General features: G+C 38.3%; 1 protein-coding gene across 1 annotated transcript in view; it reads left to right on the top strand.

Moving 5' to 3' along the window:
• PLPP4 (phospholipid phosphatase 4) overlaps window positions 1–25,487 on the top strand; it is a 61,394-nt gene that overhangs the window by 16,087 nt on the left and 19,820 nt on the right. Inside the window, exons 2-5 of the mRNA XM_072871353.1 lie at window positions 3,971–4,079; window positions 8,480–8,570; window positions 11,969–12,032; window positions 13,516–13,640. Coding sequence (XP_072727454.1) covers window positions 3,971–4,079; window positions 8,480–8,570; window positions 11,969–12,032; window positions 13,516–13,640 — 389 coding nt within the window. The remainder of the gene's footprint in view (window positions 1–3,970; window positions 4,080–8,479; window positions 8,571–11,968; window positions 12,033–13,515; window positions 13,641–25,487) is intronic.

The raw sequence follows: 25,487 nt of genomic DNA on the forward strand, positions 1-25,487 counted from the left end.
GTTGGGGTGTCCAAAGCGACCTCAGGCACTTGGGCACCTGTTCCTCACTGAGGTTTTTAATGGAATTAGGGCTCCTGTTTCCCTTAGGTTGCTTTGAAAATCACAGTTAAAGCCTCGAAGTTAACGGAAGTCCTTTTATGCCTTAAATATATGTTATCAGGCTGAAGTGTTCAAGATCTTGCTTGTTAAACTGTTAAAAATGTTAGATGAATATGTAAACATGCAGAAAGTGTAAGGCCAAAAAGGTAATACTAAAATGTCATGTACTAATATGAAGTTGCTCTAAGTTGCCCACCTGCTACCAGGGAATGTTATATGATTGAGCTTTTATTTTTGACCATAATAGAAAATGTCTAGAAACCAGTTTTCTTTATCCAAGGACTGCATTCATTTCTAATAACATCTAGTCATCTAAACAGGCTTGTGCTGGCTTATGAATAGTAATAGACTGTACTTTTGGTTAGGATGAAGGAACATAAATCAGTAAGCATCAGGGAGCTTAGAAACCAGTATGTCCTCATGATTGTTTAATAGAGTACAAAGGGAATTGCCTTCAAGCAAGTGAAATCTCGTATCCAGTCGCCCATTGGTGATGCTTCAAAAAAATAAAAGAATTGTTCTCTTATGAGTCTCGGCATAAAAATTTAATTAGCAGCTGAGCTTTTTCTGAAGATAAAAAAAAGTGATTTCTTTTTATATAGTCACTTTCCCTAAACTGTTTACTTTGTATTACTGTATTGTTCATACAGACAAGATCTATTTTTTTTTTTCCTCCCGTAGTGATTTTGAAATTATTTTACCCACTTTCAGCAATGTTTTTTTCATTATGTTTCAGCATATTTGAACACTGTTCTTGGAAGACATTCAGAACACAAGTCAGAGGAAGAAATGGATATGTAACCAGATTTAATATGTAGTGGATACAAAACTGCTGTTAATAAATAAAATAATAATTATAATAATTTTTGCTGTCATTGATAGATTTGCTGAAATTAATCTTTCTTTAGAAGAGTTCAAAGATAGTGAGTATATACTAATCAGAAAATCAGTCCTCAATTAGAATCATATACTATTTATGTTATTTATTATAGTTTTGTCTCTTTAGCACATGTGTTATTTTGCTTTTAAAGGAATTAAATCTTATGACTTAGCACATATTTGCAGCGTCATAGTATGATATTGGTGAGAACTATGAATGTGATTTTTCTTTAATTTCTCAGATGTAAACAACTATAATCGTAGTTTCCTTACATAACAAGGAGACAGGAACAAAATTACAAGAGCCCCAGACCTTTAACTCTGTTGGCATTTGCTCATGTCAAATGTCTTAATGTCAAATTAATTAAATCTCTGGTCTAATGTAACACATTTTCCAAAAGTGCACTGGTGCACTGATATACTGTGATGACCTTGAAGCATAAATGTTTGTGTATTGTTTGTTTTTTGCAGTTAGTAGAAATGCTTCGAGGCCTAGATATGTCAAAGAACATGCCTCTGCTTCAAGGCATTCCTTGGCACATCTGAGAACTGCCTCAAAACCATCATCAGACCAGCAGATACCTGAGGGAGTATGTCAGAAAAGATGTGACTGGCTGAAAGATGTAGTCATTGAAACTCAGATGGCTTCTTTAATTTCTTGTATGCCCAGACATGCATGTGCTTACCTATTTATTTATGTTTAGATGAGAGCAGTGAAGTACCTCCTGGCTGCAGATCCTGTATTACATCTTCATAACAAATGTTAAGTCCTGGGCAGTATAGCTGTGAACTTTGCTATTCAGCTCTCCCAGGTGACACGTGTTGGATGTCATACCCAGGCCTGTGACTTTACCTGGCAACAGAACCCTTTCAACCAGCAGTTACTTGCTTCTGGCTGCCGTCAATATCTTTAAAGACTGAAAGTAAAAATAATATACTTTAGGACCCTCAGTTGAAATTTGGAAACAAAGTTGCTTGCATTGTCTAGAAATCAACCTTTATTTTTCTAGTTGAAGACAAAGATTTTAAAATGAATTTTTCATATATGAGGTGTTTTGTTTCCTGGAAATGGTCGTCTTTAGAAATGTTTCCCTCTTTCATGTCTTGGACAAGCCATTGTTTTTTAAACTTGAAAAAGATTTAAGTTTTCATTTTGAAAACACTGAAACAAAGTGTTTTGACACTTCTGAAATTCACCTTGCACCTTCTTTGGAGAGCAGGGTCGGACTCTAGATTTGAAGAAGCTCAGTATAACAGTAATATTCTCCTTGCAATACTAGGCTCCTTAAGCTTCCAGAAGAATCTAGTTGTCCATGTAGGTCAGTAAGGAAATATGACTATCAATACAAGTGACAAGACTGTGTTTGACTTGTTTGGTCCTCAGATTTTGTTGTTTTCCAGTAGGAAGAAGAGGTCGCTTAGGCTCTTTGGAGCAGACAGAGAGTTTGGTACCTTCTGTCTAGCGGGAGTCTGAGTGTGCTCAGGTAAAGGGGGTCGGTAGTAGTGAGTGCTGGGGACGTGGGAGACTGTAGCTAATGCAGACATTGTAGACTACAGTGAGAAAACAAAGAACAGCTGGTCAATCCTCAGAAGGGATAAAAAGGATTTCCTAAGACCCAGAAGACTGGATAAGGCTTGCTGTTGTTTAGGAAGTTGCTGACCTGGCTAGATTTGAGGACTCACCTTCACAGGGTGAAGTTGCATACGTATGGTTTAATTTTACTCTGATTTACAAATTGCTTTGAGCTTTTTCTATTTACAGAGTCAATTGTTGTAGCTGTTACTTGTATAAAACCTGGTTTTGGAGGGGTTTAAAGCCCTTGGCTTTGGGACACTTACAATAAAAAAAGCTTTGGGCCACTACACCTCTGTGTTCTGGCTCCATGGGCTTATTGGGTAAGACCAACCTGCATAAAACTGGTCCCAGTGTCTTCTCTCAGCAGCCATTCTTTCAGTCCTGGTATACCAGCCCTGAAATGAGTAATATAAAGTAAAGGCAAAACTTTCCAGGAAGTCTGATATGACTTCAAAGCTAAGAAGAGTTAAAGGACAGTGAAGGACTTTGTGGAGAAAGGGGTATGGTTTAAATGAAGAAAGACAGTTTATGTAGTCCTGAAAAGCTTTTGAAACTTCCAGCTACAGTCAAAGATCACAATTCCTGCTTTCTCTTTCAGTGCTGGACAAAAGATACCTGCACAAATAATTTACTTTCTATACAACAATGTAACCTCAACAATTTATTTTGATGCTCTTCATTTCAAAATAACATAATTACAAAACTGTGGGGTTTTTTTGTTTGTTAAGAGAGCTAAATGACATCAGAATGAAATTAAAACAGTCATTTCGGTAGAATGAGACATTTCTGTTAGAGCTAGATTCTTCTTAAACTGGACAGACAAATCAAAATACTGGGAATCTGAAAAAAGAAACAATGTGTTTCTATGAGCCGAACCTGTTTTAGGAGTTAGTCTCTTTTGGAGATATTCTCTAAAGTTACCTGTTCTTCCTATCAGTAGAAGGAATCGTCTGGGCTGCTTCTTTCGCCCTGCTTTGTGATCCTGCAAATACAACTGTCATACTTCAAAGTCTGGATCTTGACGTTTGAAAGACACATTTTGTATTCGATATCTGCTATATAATTTCTTCAGTGTAAAACATCTGCTACATGTGATTTTTCTAATCCCACAATATTCTTTGCACACTTTTCCCACAAAAAAATAAAATGACAATTTATTCTCCACAGTAAAATGTATGGAACTTTTATAAAGTTGTAGAATATAGACTTTTAAAAATAATTTTCCTAAGTGTATATTTATGAAGGTTGTATTACTAAAAAACAGTGAGGTAGGATAGCAATGTATTATAAGGATAATGCATGCATGTTATACCATAATTAACTTTGGGGGAAGTTCTAAATCAGCAGGACTCTTCTGGGGTTTTTGGTCATAATTTCAAATTGTGAAAAAAATATATCTTTAATTGTTATTTTCAGTTTTACAGAATTTTTGGATCCGTTCCAGCGGGTTATCCAGCCAGAAGAGATCTGGCTATATAAAAATCCTTTGGTGCAATCAGACAACATACCTACGCGTCTTATGTTTGTAAGTACTAAAGGTTTATTGGTCATTTGATGGCTGTGAACTAAGTACACTTTCGTTTAATAAGCAGAAGGAAACCTTTCAGAAGTATAGGATGTTCCTTTTATTCTAATAACAAGTGTTTTCAAAACCAGGAATGTCCAAAATGTCAAAATGTAGGAAATAATGGGGAGTTTCTAAAAAACAGCATTACCAGGTGACTGAATTTAGGGATGTTGATTTTACAGTTTAAGATTTAAGCTAGTGTTAAGTTAAGAGGGATGCTAGAGAAATTACTAGAGAAGCTTTTTGAATTAGCTGGTTGGGTGACCTGACAAAACCTTGCCAGGCTCTTATTAGGTTAAGTGCTTACATTTTGAAATCTGATTTGTTTTAGGCATGTTAGGCACTGAGATATTTGCCTCCAAATACTTTTTGGTGGGTTGGTTTGTTTGTTTGTTTTTTTTTTCACGTAGACAGAACCTTTGTTTCAGCTTCTGCCAACAATCCTGAGGCCATTGGGAGTGCACTTAATTTATAGAGCTGCTCTGCTGTCACCGTTCTTCTGGCTCTCCCCAGCACAGCTCATGTTGACATGCAGACTGGCGGGCTGATTTTGATAGTTTGTCTGGTTATCAAAATTCATTGTTTTGATAATCTTCACTAGCAATGATTAACAATCACAATAATCTACACCTATAACTACAAGAGTACCGTAAGATAGACCACTACAGAAATGCTAAGAAATTATGGGTATAGTTCAGGTTATTAAAAAAAGTAGGCCAGTCTTTGCAAAAGCTTCATCAGTTGAAGTGGAGATTTTGCAGGAATGGGCATGGCAGATGAGGTGAAATCCTAGTAGCCTTACATCAAAGCACCTTTTCCTGTTGTCTTCAGTGAAGCCAGGGTTTTACTTTTCAGATTAAGAGCTTGAATTCAGACTAAGTGCAAATCGGCTATGTCATTTGTCTTCAATATTTTTTTTTTTTAAAGGCTCAGGCCTTCAGTTAGGGAAACTTTTTAACTGAGTAAGGGAAAACTTGGGAGTACTTCCTATTTACAAGGTGACAATATATCCCAGCCTTCTAAGACAGAGGCTGAAGGCCTGGTTTTAAATTCACCAATGTATTGTTTATATTGCATTAAGAAGAAGCTCTACTAAGTACTTTTTCAGCCTGGATGGGTGAAAATGTGTTTTTCCTGGAATGGAAGACAGCTGTGTAAAAACAAAAAAAACCAAACCCAAACATTACATTGTTGTGCTAGGAAAGACTCTGAGTTTAATTCTGCCATTTTTCCTTATGCTGAGCATTACCTTGCCTACCTGGTTTTTCTGATCTGTGTTTGTAACTGAGGAGTTCAAGGACCAATAGTGAATCATTGTACATGGGTTTGCTGCAGTGGTGAAACTATTTTTGAAATCGCTTGGGATAATCATTAATCCTTCCTCTGTTCTTTAGGCAGTAGCCACTGGGAAGCACAATTCTAGGATATAAGTGTAGTACATTTCCCTGTTAACCTCTTCCCACAGAACCAGCTTTATGCAGGTGGAACTTCCAGGCAGGTCTGAGTCAGGGACGTTTGTATAGTCTGCGTTCTCTTTCTGGCTCAGACCATGACATCTCAGTAACTCAGTGAACAGCTTCTTAAATTAAGAAATGTAGGTAACTTCTAAGTGTTTTTTCTTATTTCTTTAATTAAAAAGAAGAAAAATCCAACTCTAGCATTGATCATAAGCTTTCATTATGTAAAGAATTTCTTGCCACTTGTGTTGTACTCTGATATTGAAACCTATGGCTATGGCTTACCAGAAAGCAATCTCTGAGACTTTATGAGCTGCTAGATTATTTTGTATGCTGAGAGCTTTGAATTCAAGAGAAATGTAGTGAATACTCCAAATCCAGATCCAAACTAGACAAAGCTGACCTCTGCATTGGTAGCAAGCAAGCCACAAAGAAGACTGAAAAGACCTGAGCCTTGTTCTGTGTCTCTGTCAGTGGATATTCCTTGTCTTGGAAAGTGCAAGGTACTGTCAACTTCTCTTGAATGCATGGAAGTATGTGGGAGTCCCTGTAACTTTAGCATATCTCTGGCTTGCCAGGATGAATAATGAATGAGAGAGATTTTGTCCATGTTTCACAAAAGCAAAGCAATGTTGGAATATTTCACTGCTGAAAAAGAAAACATTACTGAGATGCATCAGAGGAGAGTATTGCTCATTAGACTGTTGCCAAATCTGTTATGGATATGAGCCACACAAAATCTTTTTGCAAAATAAAGAAAAAGGAGTCTTTAGCAAGCCAAACTTTCTTTATACGTGCATTTTGCTGCAGAATAAAAAACACCTTCCAGCTAATGCTTTTGTGTAAGGAACAGCAATGTACTGCAAACATGAATAGTTCTTCATCTCTCTCAAAAATCCATATGCTTGTGAAATATGAGGAAATCTGCAGTTTTACCAGATTTCTGAAGATTGATTGTGAAGTGGTTTGGAACAAGCTGCCACTTGAATTCTATTCTTTGTTGATATTTTCAGCTGTTCCTGCTTGTTCAAAAGATTTCTAACTCCATTAAACCACCACTATAAGCCTGTCAGCCTGGCTATATTTCTACATGTTCTTCAACAATGGAATGCAGATATCTTTCTTCTTTTCTTTCCTAGTGGCAATCCTTACTGTTTAGAATGAAACTAATAATTCTAGGTTTTGCTTTAACCATTTTTATTTCACTCTTTGTCTCTGAAAGCAGAAATTAAATTATTGCTGAGGATAGAGAGAAGTGAATGTTTCTGGAGCAGTAACATGGCACTGGCATCCTAACTTAAAACTCCCTTCTGTCTACAGTGTGTGTGAGATTCAAGTGGAAATGGTGCATCTTTTTGCACAAAACCTGATGCCTGCCTTTCTAAATGTTAAAAAGGGGAGCAGAGTCCAGACTGTGTTTTAATCTGCATGCCTCACTGAGATAATATTTTGCAGATGCAGGTGAGGGGGATCTCCTCCAAGATACACTACCAAAATAATAAATACAGTGCATTTTCATGTTGTTCCCTACTCGCATATTCTAAAAGCATAAAATGAGGACTGAGATTAATCTCTATTATAAAAAGAAGAGTCACACGTCTTTTGTTATAACATTTCTGTCCTGAATCAGTGTCTCTGTTTCTTATTTCAGTGGGGCTGTTTAAGAAGTAAGGTACTGTTCAGCCTCAGTAAAGATACCATAATCTTACTTAAGCCCTGGCGCCCCTTGTGCCATATACAGCTTAATTTTTGCCTTGTTTAAAAACCCAGTCATTTTCACTTTTCTTCAAGAGAATAAAGGCTTTTGAAAGACCTTGGATTTGTTTTTGAACAAATGTGATTGTGACGAGGTTTGTAGATTCCAGAAAGGAATTGGTTAACTTAGACCGGAACCAGCAAGAAGCATAAATGGACTACCTTGCCTACAAGTTGCCTTTTACCTCTGCAATTGAAGGTCTGAGACAGAAGGGATGATGGAAGGACCAGTTGGGAACAAAATCATAGTTTCCATGGCAAGCTACTAATGAAAAACTCCCTGGTATTGTGCTTGGGAGAAACTGATATGTCTCTTTGGAGAAAGACAATAAATACCTGCTCTGGGAGGCCAGACTGCAGTGTACAGCCACTGCACGAAGTAGGATGCTTTTTGGACATTTACAGTGAATCATCAACCATAGTCCAAATTGCTCTATGATAATGGAGATGCTGTTCGTGGAAATCGAGTGTGTGCATTGATGTGCAGATGCCATTTCAGGCTCCTTGTAGGAGGAATCCTGTCCTACAGCACCGACGATAAAAGAATATGGTTCTGCTTAACTAAGGAGTATACTTGTAGATGTTCAGGTGTTGTTTTTCTGTTTTTGAACAAAATCAAGCAGTTGGCTTCACATCCAAACACTTGTAATGGAAGAATCATAAGGACATGACCTTCTCAATGCATTAAAGAATGACAGTTAAAAAGAAAACAAAAAGTAAAATAAAGAGCATTTTAAAATGCCAGAAAGTTGGTGCTGGAGTCTGTTATGTTGAATAGGGTCTTACTGAGAGCACAGCCTGGACTGGCTGCCTTCTGGAGCAATGCTTAGTGTGGAAAAAATGTACAAGATCTGTACGAGTTTTGTGGACTTTATAGACTGTTGCTTTTTCGTTTATGAAGCTGACATTTTAAATGCAGCTCCAGGCAATTACAAATCAATTACAACCCACAGTTATGTTACCATTTTAATGTATTTGTTGCCCTGTAGTTGCAAAGACAAATCATCCCACTTTGCCTAAGATCAGGAGTTTGATAAACATCACTCAGCCTTCCAGTTTAAATGGAGCTAACTGGAACTAATTATTAATCAGCTGGACTGAAAAGGAATTGATACTCTCACATATGATATTTGTTATCTCTTACAGGCAATTTCATTCCTGACACCACTAGCAGTCATTTTTGTGGTGAAAATAATCCGGCGAACAGACAAGACTGAAATTAAAGAGGCTTTCTTAGGTAATGTATGTCATACTTCAAGACGGAAAACGTGTGATAGCTCTCAGAGATTGATTCCAATTGTAGTCTAAGCCTTGAAGAAAACCTGTCTCCGTTACAGTCTGTTACGGTAGTTTTCAGTGCAGTTATAGTTGCAAGCCATGCACAAAAGCCTTTGTTTTTATGTATGTTTCTAAATGTACACATTCTGTGCCTTAATTCCACAATCTAGCTAGCAAGGGACAGAATTTGATCAGCAAAGTCAAGACCATCTGAGAGACTGTTTAGATGTGTATTTTTCTGTCACAGCCAATCTATTACTTACCTCTTATTTACTCTTGCAGCTATTCTAAATTAATGGTTTGACTGGAAAGTCCTGTGAGACTCAGCTGCTTAGTGTAGGAAATTACTCCTCTCATTGTTTTCTCTGACCTTCCCCTGGAGTTTACTGTTCCCCATTGCAAAAATCCATGCTTATGGCTCAGACTTTCTATTCACAAGCTGATGTTTCATCTTAAACTGACAGTGGAGTTGGATGTGCACTTAATCCTGGACTGTGAACTGCTATGGCTGTGTTATGGGTGAGGTGTAATTACAGTTGTAGGCAGCAACTTCAAGCAGAGAGGCAGGTGGACTATGGGAATGGTAAGTCTTAAACTGCTGCAGCTTATTCTGTCTGCACCTGTCTTTTGAAATCTTTTAGTGATATAGGCCCAGATCCTTCTTACATAGATATTGCCAGGGACCAAAATTGACTGAAGCACTTTCACTGGCAGAGGATACTTTGAAGCACTAAGAACTGCAAATGTTTTTGTTGGCAGTATGTTTGAAATATGCCAGATTCTTGAATTCTGTTTTACTGGCTAATCTACACTTTAATTTATTGGCCCTTAGATTGTAAGGTCAAACTGATACTCAGCCTTGCCTTAGCTAGATAGGATGTAAATGGCACTATGTATCTGCCTTTGAAAATTTTTTTTAGACAAGGCTGGGTTCCCATAGCTTGTTCTTTCTCCAGTTGCTCTAGCACAAGTGTGAAGAGATCCTAGTTTTGTTTTGGCTGCTGCCAGTCAGTTGTAGTAAGTTCTGAAATGTCTTACAGTGATATTTTACGACAAGTCCATTCAGTAGAAATAACTCTGATTCATGAAATGCATACAGTCACAGTGCTGAGTTTCACTTTCCGTTGTTTAAGAAGGAAAGGAGCTTTGGATTAGTTTCTCCATCACTTATTCTCACCTTTTTGTTCTAAAGAGACATTCATTTTTTCTGCTGTTCTTGCCTTCTGTTATGATTCCTTCTATAAAGTCCAGGAGAAAGCTTGCCAGCTTCCCCAGTGTTCTCCTTGCTACGCAGACTTAAAGGAAACCACAGCCTTGATGTTCTGTTCTGCAGGGTATCCCTGTTCAGTATGTGCCAATAAGTGTGGAACTTCTTGTGGCTTTATTATGTTCAAGTGCACGGTACATAAATATGATTCAGTATGTTAATGTGTCTGGTGATGTGAAGCTGATGTGAAGATTCATTAACTGTGGTGGGGCTTTGCTGATTTGCTGACATCTGGCACATAATGTTCATAATGAATGATCAGGAAGTCCCCCAAAAGGTGAATTTCTTTAGACACCATATGTAGAAGAGATCAAAGCTTAAAAGGATGTGAAACTGCTTTGCCCTTCATATAGCCATTAATATAAAGAAGGTTGTTCAGTGCATCTAGGGTAAGGAGTAGTTAGCTTCCTAATGTAGGTGCCCTTAATCCTTCCCCTGAAAGTGCCTACCTCTCTCTACCGACTAGATTATATGACTTTTGGTGGGCAGGATGAATCTTTCCTACAGGGAACAAAATGAGAGCAAATGCAATTTGTTTATCAGCTTACATTCGCGCTGTCATTTGATACTTGGATTGCCGTCGTAAGGAATATTGCAACAGTGAAAGCATGGTTCAGTCAGGTATGCAATGAACAATCAAGAAAAAGCTCAATGAAAAGAATAAACTTTACCACATGTCTTAGAAAGCAGATATCTCTACATCTCCCATTTTTTTAAAAGGAGAATGTAGTGCTCTGACACTGCTGGTCATATGCGTTTGTCTTTGTGGAAAATTTCAGTTCACCATGCAATCACATAAATAACTAAGAGAAAACAACTGAGAGGAAAAAGAGGGCATGGGATTGAGTGGTCACTGTGAACATAGGCGTTGAAAGTGGAAGGCTTTTTTGCACAACATCAGTATCTCTAGGATTGACTTGTTCCTTTATTTTTGCTGGAAGCTATTGCGATAGTCTGAGAAAACCCTTGTTTTTGCTTTGATGGAGGATCTCCTTTTTTTTTTTTTAACTTAAAGAAAAATAGATCCTATAACACACACGTTTTTATGATCTATAATATCCTCAGGCAAAGATTTTATGGAGACGGGATGAGTGCTGCTGAAGTACAGCCTCTGGGGCATCAGTCCAATGAGAAAATAGCTTGTGTAGCTGTCATAATCAAAAGTTATATTACTGTAACTGTTCTGCTGGAAATCAGAGATTTGCCTGATAGGTTTTTTTTCTGATGGGAAATAAAATTCAGTGCCTCTTGTGCTGTAACAGGGAGCTCTGGTGTGGACTGCAACATTAAATCAAATTTAATCGAAAAGGAGTGTATGCACTGGATCCAAGTGCCACTGAAATCAAGGCAGAGATCTCCACAGGCTTTAGATGAGGTTCTTCAGAAAGTCTAGGGACTCGGCATGCAAGTACAAATAAAGAAGATGATTCTGTCGTACCTAGTATGACAGTTCCTGTTTATTACTCCAATTTTATTGGCAAAATTGGTTAATCCTAGGAGCAAATGTAAGGGGAAAATGTCAAGATTTTTAGTCGAAACATCCACATCCTTTTGAAGGAAAACCAAAAGAATCATCCAATTCTAATTTTAGCGAAAAGGCAATTCTTTAGCCTGAAAGTGGACTGTTTAATTGGGTCATACATATACATATATATACACACATAAACGCACACACATGTAGGTGTATATATACATCTTATGTATAGGTCTATACAGGAATTCTCCTTGACCCAAAGAGCGTAAGATTTTCATCTAGTAAATTACAAAACTAATAAACACAGTACTTGATTCTCTAATAATTGTTTCCATCTGATGATTTATGCCTGTGCAAATGGCATGATATGAAAACTGGCTTTGCATAAGGAAATATGCATTTCTCAAGAGTAAAAGCAGAACAAAGTCAGTCATGTTTATTATCATGTTCTGGGGTCTGTCCTTAGTCTGGGTAATAAGAAAAACAATGGGCTGCAAAGATCATTCAGTTTTCAGTCCAATAGAGGTTTCAGTCTGTAAATCAAATGCTATAATAGTGTAATTTGTAGCTTGGTATTTAGGTTATTATTGTTCTGTTTGTTCATTCTGTTTTGTAGCTGTTTCCTTGGCACTAGCTCTGAATGGCGTCTGCACAAATACTATTAAATTAATAGTGGGAAGGTAAGTCTTGTCATGTAATAAATGATGGCTTTAACTGTTAAGAGAAATGAAGACAGAGTTGACAAATACAATACATCTTAATAAAAAGATAGCTGCTGCTCCAAAGCATGTTGAATTAGAACAGACCCCCGTGAAGCTGTCCCTTCCCTGGTGCAGGTGTTGTACAACTTCATTATGTGACATCCAACTGTGATAGGAATCTGTGCCCTTGTGTTTTGTTATTTGTTTGACCGGTTGGCAGATCCAGACAAACGAGGAGTTTGAAAGGAAAGGTGTGAGCTGAAATCAGTTCATTAACTTGGCAACACAGAAGGGAAGAGTCACAGCATGTGGGAGTTTAGATGCCAGTACCACTAGTCTGATTAATTAGGAATCAATCGAGTCTCTATATAACCCAGTGCCTGTATTTTGTGTGAAGCATATTACTGAATGGTATTTCCAGGTAACATCAGGATCCATGGCAGAACAAACCTTGGAGCTAAGCAATAAGTGGACTCCTAGGTAGGCCATTTATTAGGGAGCATAAATTTGAACGAAGGGCTCAGAAAGATACTAGCAAACAAAATGCTCTGGAAAATAATATTTTTTTTAGGTATTTTTTGCCTCTTTATCAAAATTGTGAATAATTTCAGCTGAAAAATACATATTTGACTTGAATTCATACACTATTGAATAGAGTCAAATGCTGCATTTGTTGTTCACCTGTTTTGCAGCATTGAGGAAGCAGTATTTGTGCTCAGTTTCTGACGAACCCTCTCTGCTATAGTACTGATGCCCTGGCAATAACGGTACTTGGCACTTTTCTTTCAGGAGTGCTTTTGAGATATAATTACGAATGTCTGCAACATCTTCTTCAGGCAGACATGAGCTCATTTTGCCTGCACTCCAAGCCAACTAGTTGCTCTGTCAGCTTGTCTCTGAATCTGTGGTCGTTCGCCTTGCTTCTCTACGTGGTCTATTATCTCAGGATCACTATGACACCAGTCAAACCTACGTGCTATCATTCAGCTCAGTGCAGGGTCAAAAGAAACTCAGAGGTTTGTTCAATGCAGTTAGAGTCAGCATCAAGGCTGGTGTTAGAATTTGGTGGTTGTTTTGGTGCCAGTCTTGTAGCCTAAGTTGTAGTCCTGTTCTCAGCTAGATGTGTTGGCAAGACTTGTGCAGCTTTGTGGGGTTGCTATGCTACTTTGCTCTGTCACTGGAAGTGCTGTGCAAGATTGATTGTAGGCAAGAGTAGCCCTGCATGTTCGTTTTCACAGACAACTCCCACTTCCATGCTGCACTGGAAGCTTCCCCGAGAGCCTGCCTGTAAAAAAAAGTGACCTTGACTTGATTATTCAAGGAAAACGAAGCACTTCTGTTGCTGTGTTAAGGCAGGAGGGAATGAACTCTGTATGTAATAAGCAGTAAATGTAATAATCACTTTGAGGTTTATTTGTTACTACAGCTTTTATATTTTTAATATTCATGGTGTTTTTTGTAGACCGCGTCCCGATTTCTTTTACCGCTGCTTTCCAGATGGAGTAATGAACTCTGAAATGCACTGCACAGGTGATCCAGATCTGGTGTCTGAAGGCAGAAAAAGCTTTCCGAGTATCCACTCTTCCTGTAAGTTCATTTAAATGCAGTGTCTTTTTTGTAAAAAGCTGTCCTATCTTTGTTTTGGAATTGCTCTTTTTTTGTTAGGTCATTACCCTGATTTTTGCTGGAGGGGCCTGCACTTCTGTCTTAGGTCACCACTGCCAGAAATTTCCTTCTGGGAATAAAGTTGTGAGCCTGTGACCCTTCCTTATGTTGAGAACCACCTGACTTCGCTGAGCCAGAGCAGGACTATCAGAAGAGTGAAGCAATATTCAATATTAAAGAAAACAGTGTAGTTCTGAGGGGGTGACTGTTCCCTAATGCAGACCTCTGTATGCAACCTTTGTCTATATAGTAAATATTTTGTTATATTCTATTGAAATATGTAATGTGACAGGTCATGTTTGGCCTGCATAGTTTTGACAAGATTTAGTTAATATCTTTCAAATAGTAGATCTATTAAACCAAAGTTCAAGTCACAAAGAAACTTCAACTGCTTTTATCTTTAAGATTTCATTTAAAAAAAAATAAATCCATTACTAAGGTGCTTTTCTTCATGCAAAGTTGTATGCTTGAAGGTGGAGGGGGTAGAAAGGAATACACAGAAATCATGTTGCATTATTTTGGTGCTATTCATCCTAATGAATTGGGTACAAAGTCAGGTTCAAGAAGTCCCTATAGCACTAGAAGCTATCATAATGTGCCAGTAGAAGGATGATTATTTCATTCCCTGTTTTCTTACGCTTTTGACAGTATCCACTGCTGGCTGTGGCTAAAGAAGGGATCCTTGTCTGTGTGGGCCTTTTTTCTGAGGGGTTCTTATACTTCCATGTTCAGATGTCTTCTGCCACTGGACTGCTTTGCCTGGGCACAGGCAGGAGTAAATGGTAGCTCTGTTCCCAGCTCGGGCAAGCAGAGGAGAATAGGTAGAATGTCCTGACTTTTCTGTCAGCATGACAGCACAGAGGTAGCATGGAAAGGGGGAATGGGTCTATCAATAGTATCTTATTTAGAGGAGCAGGTGGGCAGGAAGCAGAGGTAAATTGGGCACAGTTTGGAGTTTCTGCGGTTTCTTGTCTGCTCCTGGGACAGCATAGTCACTTGTCACTCCATTTGGCTTTGAGGTGGTCCTCAATCTAGGTCTGATGGTTTGATCAGTTACTCCTAGCGAATGCTGTATCCTGACAGATATTTAGGTGGCTTTATGAAAACTCGTATGTCTGATTTAACTAGTTGTATTAACTCAGGTGTTTACAAAGATTCCTTTCTCTGTCTTGAGGAGCTGACTTCTAGAGAGTTTTATGTCAGGTGCCTAATAAAACTTCTTTTAATCCGTAAAATAACTTGATTACTGTGAGCTTTTTTGGGTTTTTTGGCCAGTATTGTTTGTTGCCTTGTGCTGTTCTGTTTCTGAGAACTGACAGTTGAGTACCAGTAAGTCGTATCTCTGGAATTTGTTTTTCTGATATTTTTTTAAAGTAATAACTTCAAATTGTCTAATTTTGCAGAATTATATATTGCAAACAAGTTGGGTAATGAGATGAATGAAATTCTGAGCTGATCTTTCTCCCTTTTTCTTGAGTCCCAGAAACAGATAAGGGAGTAGTAGATGTTTGTGGATATGTTATAAAGTTTATAGTCCTAAACAATAAACCACCTTAGCTGTCTCAAATTTTATTTGTAAGCTTTGATTACATCAAAGAGACAATAGCAGAATATATCGTATGCTGTTTAGAACAAATGGTATTTATTCCTATTTGTAGTCTGTCTTCAGATCTGGTTGTCACACTTAATTGCAATCCTTTTGGTTAAGTATTTCGTCAATGTATAACAACAAAGGCTTAAAATAAGTACACGCGTACACTGATGTACTAGAATTTACAGATTAGCTCTCAGCAAGTGTTATAGTTGGTCACTTCCCTTTATGAAAATGCAACAGTTTACTCCAGGGCTGCAAAGTGTGAGCTGCAGAAGACACCCAATGTGCTTTTATTTTTCACAGACTAGAAATGCTGTATGTGTAGCATGCTCTGCTTAGCTCTGGCACACATCCTAGTTCTCTTCCCGAGACTGCTTGTCACACAGCAAAGTGCTTTGTCCCTGTGCCAGTGGGGCAGCCCTAGAATGCGTACTGGGGTTTTACTTTTAACTGGTGTTGGTTCTATAAGCACTGAGTTGCGTTACTGCAGCTCATGCAAAATTCAACTGGAGCAGAATGATGGAGCAGTGTATTTAGATCAAAATTATGAGACCAGCTTTCTCCATCACTGACTAATATAATATTAGCATGTGGCTAAGTTGACTATATTTCCCACTACAAAGCCTTTTATTACAATGTGGTAAGAATGAAAAGATATTATATATGTGGTAATTTTTATCTGTTGGTAAGTGCATGCTAGAGTGAGGCAATTCTGCAGCTGCTTGAAGAACTTAGCTGTTTGAAGCCAGATGTTATAATATCTAAGTCTCTGGCAAGACTGTGTGTTTTGAAGCCTTGAAATCCATACATATTTTAGTCTCATAATGGAAAAGGAAACCATTTTAATTTTATAATCTTACAGTGCTAACCTCTGCTCCTTCTTTGTAGCAAAATTATTTACATAACCAGGATTGTCAGCATTATTTTATCAAGATTAGTTTATAGTTGTGATAATAAATTTATTTTCTTGCTGTTACTTCCTCCCCCACCAGAATGAAGAGTGAAAAGCAAAAAATATTATGGGAAACACAACATTATACAACCTTCCTGGACCTGTGAAGCAATGAGGATGTTAAGGATATAATAATTCACGTTCGGAAATTTTGCTATAATTTTACATTTTCATTGTTTTGTGTAATGTATGAACTATACCTCCTCTGCCTCCCACTCCCTGTGAAAAACTATTCTCTTATCTCAGTTTTAAAAAGCTGTCCTTCCTGCCTTCTTAACATGTAGGTAATTGCAAGCTTTCCTTCCATAAATTCTGTCCAAGATTTTTTCTTGGCTCCTTTCTCCCTTTCTTCAGCGTAAGATTGCTACTAGGTAAAATGAAGGAGTTCCATTCTTCAGATTTCTGTCATCCTTTCTCTGTTTGTTGTGGAATTCGTGAAGAAGCACCAAAAAAAGGTTTTGTGTTTCTGTTACTGTTTGTGTTTTTTTTTTTTTTTCTATTTTCATGGCTGCAGAAATGTAAGTGGGGAGGATGAGAATTGACATAAACTATAGTACCTCTCTTGGAATGATAGTTTCAAGTAGCCCACTACAGTTTGTTATTTTCTACTTCATTTGAACACATGAAGAAAATAAATCACAAGTAAAAGCTGCCAGGCAGCTCATAAAGAGAGGTTAGAAGCTTCAGTCAAGAGCCATTTTCAGCTTCAAAATAGTTTTTCTTAGAGTATTCCTCGGACAGGCTGTCAATCAAAAGCTTTGTTATACCAGGATCTAAAACTTCATCCATGCAAAATGAGGCCTTTAACAAGAAAGTCGGTGGTGCTGTGAACGTTGTGCTACAAGAATGTAGTGCAGGGATGCGTAACAAGAGTGACGGTACTGACACTCCCAGATGGCCTGACTTGACCTTGCGTACTCAATAAAAATGTTGTAAACTACCTGTCCTCCACTTTGAGAGTCAACTAGTGCCCTGAAGGAGAGTGTGTTCTCCTTATTAGAGCACAGATGATTTTCATGGCTTAAATTACCATGTCTTTCATCTCCCTTTGCCAAGGAGTGCACGTAATACAAGTAAGAAAAATGTATGGAGCACAAACAGTTTTGTAAAGCCAAAGAGTGACTTGCAGATGGATGCAAACTATAGTTGCCTGAAACTCTGAAGAGGTGGAAACTGAGGGATACTACAAAAGATAAGAAAACAACTATCAAGGAAAGCGTGTTTTAGAAGCACAAATTTATAGAAATCCAAGTCTCGTTCCAATTGTTGTCTGAAATTAATTTCCCTAAGCTTTTAGCTGTGAAGATTTTGGCTAAAAATATCAATCCAGATCATCTTTCCAAGTTGGTGATACCAAGTTTTGGGTACAGAGCTCTAAATCAGAGAGAGAATGACCTGACCCATGGCATTTTATCTGAGTCTTTGACCCAGAATTCATCTGTATAAATGAGGATAGGCCACCAACAGCAAGCAAAAAAGTGCTGCAGAAGTATTATGTGTTTATGTTAATATAGTTTAATGAGCGAGTCTTGACCCGTTGCCCAAACCGGGTCAACTTCCTGATTAGATCTGACCTGAAGTGTTTGCTTATATTCATATTTTACTTACCAGAGCAGTAAGTAGATAAACACAGTAAAGGAACCAGACACACTGAGCTGGCAGTCAGAAATATCGCTGTACTGCATCCACCCACAGAACGGTCTTGTGTTCCCGTGTCTGGTTATGAATGCTGTGAACTGTGATGGTAGGGAGGGTTGAGGGGAGCATAGCATAGTGATCTCAGAGTGTGGGGCTCTTACTGTCATAACCTGCCTTCTCTTTCACATTTGTTAACTGTTTATTGGGTAGTCATAAGAAAATATTATTATTATTTTTTATTATTAAACTGCTAAAGAAATGTCCGAAGCCACGTCGTGTACAGAGAAAGGGTGTGCCCAGAGACCTATTTCATATCTCAGCTCAACAAGCAATAGACCATTCTGATGTAAATATAGCTTTGCAACAGCAGCAAAACCTATAGTATTGTATTCTGATCTGCTTTCCAGGTAAATGATTTGTGAATGGATTATCTCCTGAAGCTTTCTTAGAAAAAAGTAGCAACTCTGCAATACAGACTTGCTTCAAATGTTCAGTAAAATAGGTTGTTTAGGTTAAAAAAAAAAAAAAAATTCCTAGACAGTCAGATATCTTATATGCTGACATGACTGTAGTAATGAAGTCCTTGTACAAGCAAGTGTGGGTAAATAATAGTAACACAACACATTTTATTTAGAAATACGAAAAATCCTGTGTGAATGACATGCCAAATTCTTGACCCTGTTTGCTTTCTTAGAGGAAGTGATTAATTCATCATGATATAACTCCCTTTAGGGTCTTATTCTACTCAAAACATATGCAAGCAGATTGCAGTTCCCAGAGTTTTGGCCTCAGCTTTATTTAGTGACTATTTTTAAATGTGTTAATTCTGAATTGCTCAGAACTATTTAAACTGTTTCTCAGCTAAGGGATTGCTGCCATAGATTTGAGGATGTTGCATAAAACTGGTTTTGATAACTTTGTGCTGAAGAAAAAAAGAAAAGCTTGGTGAAAGTTTAATTTAACCTCCTTGTTAACCTCCTTGGAGCCTGTACTGCTTCGTATCAGTAGTCAGTGGCAGATTGAGCCCATGATTGTCATGAATACCCATATATGCAGCTTGAAACGGATGGGTCTGCTACAATTAAATGAATAATCACTTGCTAGTCTGGTTTGTATCAGCTTCTAGTTTGATTCACAGAATTGTTAGGTTGAGGGTACCTCTGAAAATCATCAAAGCAGGGTCAGTGAGAGTAGGCTCCTCAGCACTGTGTCCCGTTGAGTTTTGCATGTCGTGGTTTAGCCCCAGCCAGCAACTGAGCCCCACCCAGCCGCTTGCTCACTCCCCTCTGGTGGGATGGGGGAGACAATCAGAAGAGTAAAAGTGAAAAAACTCGTGGGTTGAGGTAAAGACAGTTTGATAGGGAAAGCAAAAGCCGTGCATGCAAGCAAAGCAAAGCAAGGAATTCATTCACTGCTTCCCATGGGCAGGCAGGTGTTCAGCCATCTCCAGGAAAGCAGGGCTCCATCACACGTGACGATGACTTGGGAAGGCAAACGCCATCACTCCAAACGTCCCCCGCTTCCTTCTCCTTCCCCAGCTTTATATACTGAGCATGACGCCGTATGGTATGGAATAGCCCTTTGTGCAGTTGGGGTCAGCTGTCCCAGCCGTGTCCCCTCCCAGCTTCTTGTGCACCTGGCAGAGCATGGGGAGCTGAAAAGTCCTTGACCAGTGCAGCAACAACTAAACCACCTCTGTATTATCAACAGTTTTCAGCACAAATCCAACACATAGCCCCATACCAGCCACTATAAAGAAAATTAACTCTATCTCAGCTGAAACCAGGACAATGGAGATTCCACACCCTCTCTCATAGGGAAACCTATGTTTTTTCTGTCACAGTGAGAATATTTTTTCTTATGTTTAAATGCAATTTCCTGTACTTCAGTTTGTGCCCATTGTCTCTTCTCCTTTTACTGGGTACCGCTGAGAAGAGTCTGGCTTTACTTCCCCTAGAACAGGACTTTGCACTTCCCTGGGTTGAACTTCAGGAGATTCATGTCGGCCATTGATCTCAGATAGAAAGGTCCAAATTGATGCTAGTGGATTTCACGTCAACTGACTGAAAGACAAACTTGATAAAAATTAAAATCAGTTGAATAACACAGTGGCCACAGGGATAATTAAACTTATAATTTCATGTTGGGTTGGCTAGATTAATGGGAATAAAATCAATTAAAAAAATAACACTTTCTGTGTAAAAGTGCTGTACTAGCAGTAGAAGAAATAAAATACTTATGTGATTTTATTTTTGTAGCTGCAATTTAGTTACTTAAATTAGTTTGAAAAGTTGACTTTTGGCTAAATTGTGCCATTGATTTTTATTTTTTTTAATAGAAATCTTTATTGATTCCAGAGGTTCCTTTTTGCAAGGAAAAATCAAGGTTTGAAGAAATTACTTTGTGGTAACATCTCAATTTGATTTGTACAGCTTCCAGAGTGAATGTTAACATAGTGCTGTACAAGAGCTCTCATTTCTTGTGTGTAGGTTTTTTTTTTCTTCTTTGTATTATATTGGCTGAAAGAGAGTTGAGTGATTACTGTTGAATACAGCTGAAGAAATCAGAGAATTTCATCAGAAATCTGAAATGAAGCATGTCATCAGAGTATTTAGTTGTAGGGACAATAACAGCTACTGTTATGTCATAGGTTTTTCAATTATCTCCTTGATGAATGAAGGGGTCTCAACATGTTTGAGAGAATAATGGCCTTTTAGAAGTGAAGAAGAAAATTATTTTCTCTGCCTTGCAAGCTATAGTTTACACTTACCTCACAGTCTTCATAGACAAGATGGCAAATTATTGGTAAACACTCAACTTTTATGTATTGGTTGACCCCATTTTTATAAAGAATTCATGTTTTTAAAAGAAACAGTTCCTTTCACTGTGTATTTTTAATAATTTGCACTTTTAATACAAATAAGACCTAGGTAGTAATATGCCACTATTAATGTTACTAACATTAGCAGTGGCCAGATTTGCCAGGTTGTAACCTGTTGTAACATCACGCAGAATGATTTTTCACAGTTTCATTATTCAGGATGAGCCTTTGCAGGTACGAACCCATTGCAAATCAAGGTAAACATCCATTTCCAACACAGGGTATAATCTTGCTCTGATCAAAATCAATGTCAGAACTGAACTGCCTGGAGAATTCTCATCTATTAATAGTCATCAGTACTACATCAAAGAAGTAATCAGCAAACAGGTTAATGGGAGCAGTGACCCAGGAATCAGGATCTTAATAGCTACTGTGCACTTTAATATAGCTTTAAGAAAACATTGCCAGTGGAGCATGTTACGTATTATAGATTTTGTTTATATTAAAAATAGGATATGCACATTATAAGAGTACTGGATGTGAGATCATCTGTGCTTATTTGTTGGGAGAAAGAACAGCATCTCCAAGAAAGGAAGTACAAAGAGCAGTAGGAAAAAGTAATTGGTTACCCTTTTCTGCTGGCATAATAAATGAGATTACATCTTCAGACCAGTCCTGAATAGTAATTTCCTACTTTAAGTAGCCAGATTCCATTATGAATGACAGCAGTAATTGCTCAATCTGTTGTAACAAGCTTAAGAATACATAAGAAAAATTCTTCTGCAGAGGTCCCCCAGCCCTGTCTTTGAATAAGAAGAGAGGAATCCCAACTGACTTTTTTCACCACATTACCATTTCTTCCTTTGTGAGCAAGGTCAGCCCCCACATCCTTACAGATATTAGGAATATGCATGCCTTTCCCTCCAGCATTGACATATTTCCCAGAAGTGGAGTTCTTGTGTTAGCTTCTTGAGACTGTCTTTAGTAAGGCTGGAATAAATACTGGAAAGCTAATATAATTTGCATTTGGTTATTATCATTGAATGCAGGTGGCAGTAGGGGAAGTGACCATGTGCATCACCAACCTCATGCCTTACAGAGCATGCCATCTTGTCCAGGAATGGCAGTATTCCCAACTTTAGAGGCAGTACTCAGGAGATAGTTCCCTTATCCAGAATAGAGAAAGTGAATGCTGAAGGTCTGTGCTCCAACCTTTTTCTGAGAAGAATCAACAGTTAATTTCCACAAGCTATCAAGAGTTTGAGTATAAACTGGCTCAGGTGCCAGTTTATCAAGCAGTTATAATGCGTATTATTGGGATAAACAAGGTGGCTATTTACCCACCTATTTTCTTTATGAAAAGATATAGCCACGCAGGTATGCTATTAATCTTTGTCAATGCTTACCACTTATCTGTCTCAGAATATACCAAATCTTAAGGTGAAAGGACATGTCCTTATCTTGCCGTCAGTTTCTCTGCAAACAGTAGGCTTGCTTCCAAGCCATGTAAGAGCTCTCTGCTTCTCACCAGCACCCAGCCTTTTTCATTAAAATGACTAAAAGAACTGAAGCATGAGGTGTTATATCGCTCTGCTATCTAGCAAAATTCAGCAGACCTTCTTGAAGAAAAGCTGAAGAAAATGTGATTCTTCATGGTAACATCTTATTTAGCAATACCAACGACTGCACGAAAAATCAGAAATTGTACCAGATAAGCCTGTTGCTTTCTTCATCTCAGGACTGTGATTTGCTGACTTGCAGTCCACTGTAATTTGTGATTCACATAGGATACCAAAGAGGTGTGTAGGTGTGTGGGGGGGGCTTTTTATTTGTTTTTGCTTTTCCTAATCTGGAGACCAGCTCATGAGTACTCAAGAGTAGAGTGAGACTTCAGAGGAGAGTAAGCAAGAACATGGAATCATCTTGAATCCTGGGTCATTAATGAGGAACAGAATGAATTACTCTGTGTGTCAGCATGGTTCTTCCTCAAGTGCTGGGGAGCTGAAGTTAAAAAGTGAGCTGGAAGTATGAGTAAATCTCTGAGTTTAGCTTCGATAAACCAGTTTTCCCAGCAGCTATTGCTGTTATTACAGCAGTTAAGTTTGCTTTCATCTGTGTAGGGAAGAAGCTTAATTACCTTTCAGTCTAATTCTCCTTTTTCTCTGGCCTAACTTTAACTTTTCAGGTAAAATTCGTAAGCTGAGGTTAAGGTAGATGCTTGATTTCACAGCCTGCAGAAGACTTTGTTGTGATGTTGTAAGCTTTAGCTGTATGTAAAGCTAAGACCATTGTTCTTCTGACTGACCTTTTCAGTTAAAAGGACTTTGAGTTACACTAGAGATCTAAAGATCAATTTTCATCTGTGAACTGCAGTGACAGCTCTTCTCTGGAGCGAAATGGGTCAGAAAGCTCAAGACTAATTTGAAAATGGATGGCTATCAACTCAACTCAGACAGAGGAGGCTGGCACATCAATTTCTGACTATCTTTAAGGAAGAAGTCTCATTACAGCACTGGCAAATATTGAGATTCCTTGAAATTACCATTGCAGCATAGTGCTGACATGACGCTCTGAAATCCATTCGGTATGGTTTTGTGAAGCATTTCTGTGTAAGAACAGACCAAATGTAGAGATGTTTCTAAATCAGATGTGCTGTTAGCTCTTCCTTAGTAATATATCCTTCAGCGTGGAGTTTTCTTTAAGGTAGGTAAGCTCAAGAGTGGGCTGTTTTAGGCAGCACTTGGGAGATAAGAGAAGCTTGGCCACTGCACTGTATATGAGAAGCAGGTAAATAGCCCAAGCAAAACCATGGCTTGGTTGCATGCTCATTGTATTCACTGCATAAACATGTTTCTTTGCTCTCTTCTAACTTTAATTTCAGGTCAAACCCTGGCCTCGTGAAGGATATCCCTTCATCCTCCTCTGCAAAGAGGAAAATAGAGAATCATAGGTCTAGTCAGAATTCCTGTTTTGAGAACTAGAAGGTGATATTTCTGTGTGAATTTGCCCCCAGTTCCATTTTGATCAGGTTCGATCAGGAATGACTGCTAGAAGCAGTCCTTGCTCTTAATCTTGATAGGGTAATTTTCCATGTCTGTAGAGACTAAGGGTAAGACTTTCTGTGGCAGCATTTGCATTCTGATCATGCATACGCTGTTGAAGACAGTGTTACGACAGTCTCCTCTTGTAGCACTGTTTCACATCATGGTGTGGTCTTAGAGCCCACGATAAGAATAAACCAGAATAAGTATAAGAGCATTCTGCCTAGACTAGAGCTACTTGGAAGTAAAACCGAGCATTCTGTTTCCATGAGGACTTTAAATCTGTCTACAGGGTGGTCACCTTCATGAGTTGGGGTCTGTGTTTTCTACTCTACAAGAGCTAGTTGTGATCAGTCTCCAAATGCTACTGGTTGACTCAAAACCCTTTTGAGCAGCAAGAGCGATAGAGCTGACTCACATAAGTACCTGTTGTTGTAATACAGATAACCCTGAGTCAATCCAGAATTATTTCAATAAAAACAAGAGTATCAACTACAGTTCTGCTGTAAGCAAAAGAAAAATAAATCAATAAAACCCTTGAAATTGAATTATAAAGTTAAAATGCTAGGCACCTTTCTTTAGAGGTGGCTGACTGGTTTATCATATTGCAGAAATCTCAGTCATAAAGATTTCTGAAAACATTAATTTAGGTCTCTTGAAAACAGGGGGATATTAAAAGTCTCTTGAGATAAAAGCTATGAGATAAATGTAGGAAATCAAGCATATTATTTATGCCAGAAAGATAAAAATACAGAACATCTGCAGAAAGCCTAATTTGGATTTTGCTATTACTGTCAATTCTACATAGGAAGCACCAGCTATTACTATTAACTAAGTAGGGAATTTTTTTCCCCCTCCCTTCTGCAGAGGACTGAGCAAATACTGAAATCAGTGTTTTAACTAACAAAACCTATACAAAAAAGTTTATGGAAAGTGTTTTTAAAACTAATACTGCTTTGTTACAATCAACTGATTTTTCTGGTGATTTTCTCTTGAGACTTTTAGTTTTTGCTTGTTTCAATCTGAACTGAGACAATGGTTTTAGAAGTCTCTCTGTCTGGGGTTCCTACATTCTGTTTAAACAACCAGAAACTTTTGGAAAATGATTATGTTGGAAGTTTCTGATCATGTCGGAAGGTGATGTAGGTTGGACTCATGGATGAAACTGCCAGTGGATAGGAGGCATAGGAGGTCTTTTTTAAAAAATTCTCTTGCGGGGGAGGAGGGAGGAAGGAAGAATCTTTGGATGATTTTACTGAGGAAGTTAATCAGAGAATAGAAATCAGAATTCTTGACCAGATGTTTTTGGTATCATAGCATTTCCACAGACACTCAGGACTAAATATGATTTGAACTGGTGAGGGGTGCTCAGGGATGCAGGAAGTTCTCTATCATATGATTAGCCATTTTATTCTTCATTGTATTAGCCTGTTGTCTTGGCTAATCTCTTCTCCCTGGTATCCAGTGATAGGACGTGTGGGAATGGTTCAAAACTGCACCAGGGGAGGTTTAGAGTGGACTTTAGGAAGCATTTCTTTACCGAGAGGGTGGTCAAACAGTGGAACAGGCTTCCTAGAGAGGTGGTCAGTGCCCCAAGCCTATCAGTGTGTAAGAGGCATTTGGACAATGCCCTTAATAACATGCTTTAACTTTTGGTCAGCCCTGAAGTGGTCAGGCAGTTGGACTAGATGATCGTTGTAGGTCCCTTCTGACTGCAGATATT

The sequence above is a fragment of the Ciconia boyciana genome, chromosome 8 (assembly GCF_034638445.1).
Source record: "Ciconia boyciana chromosome 8, ASM3463844v1, whole genome shotgun sequence".
Classification (NCBI taxonomy): Eukaryota; Metazoa; Chordata; class Aves; order Ciconiiformes; family Ciconiidae; genus Ciconia; species Ciconia boyciana.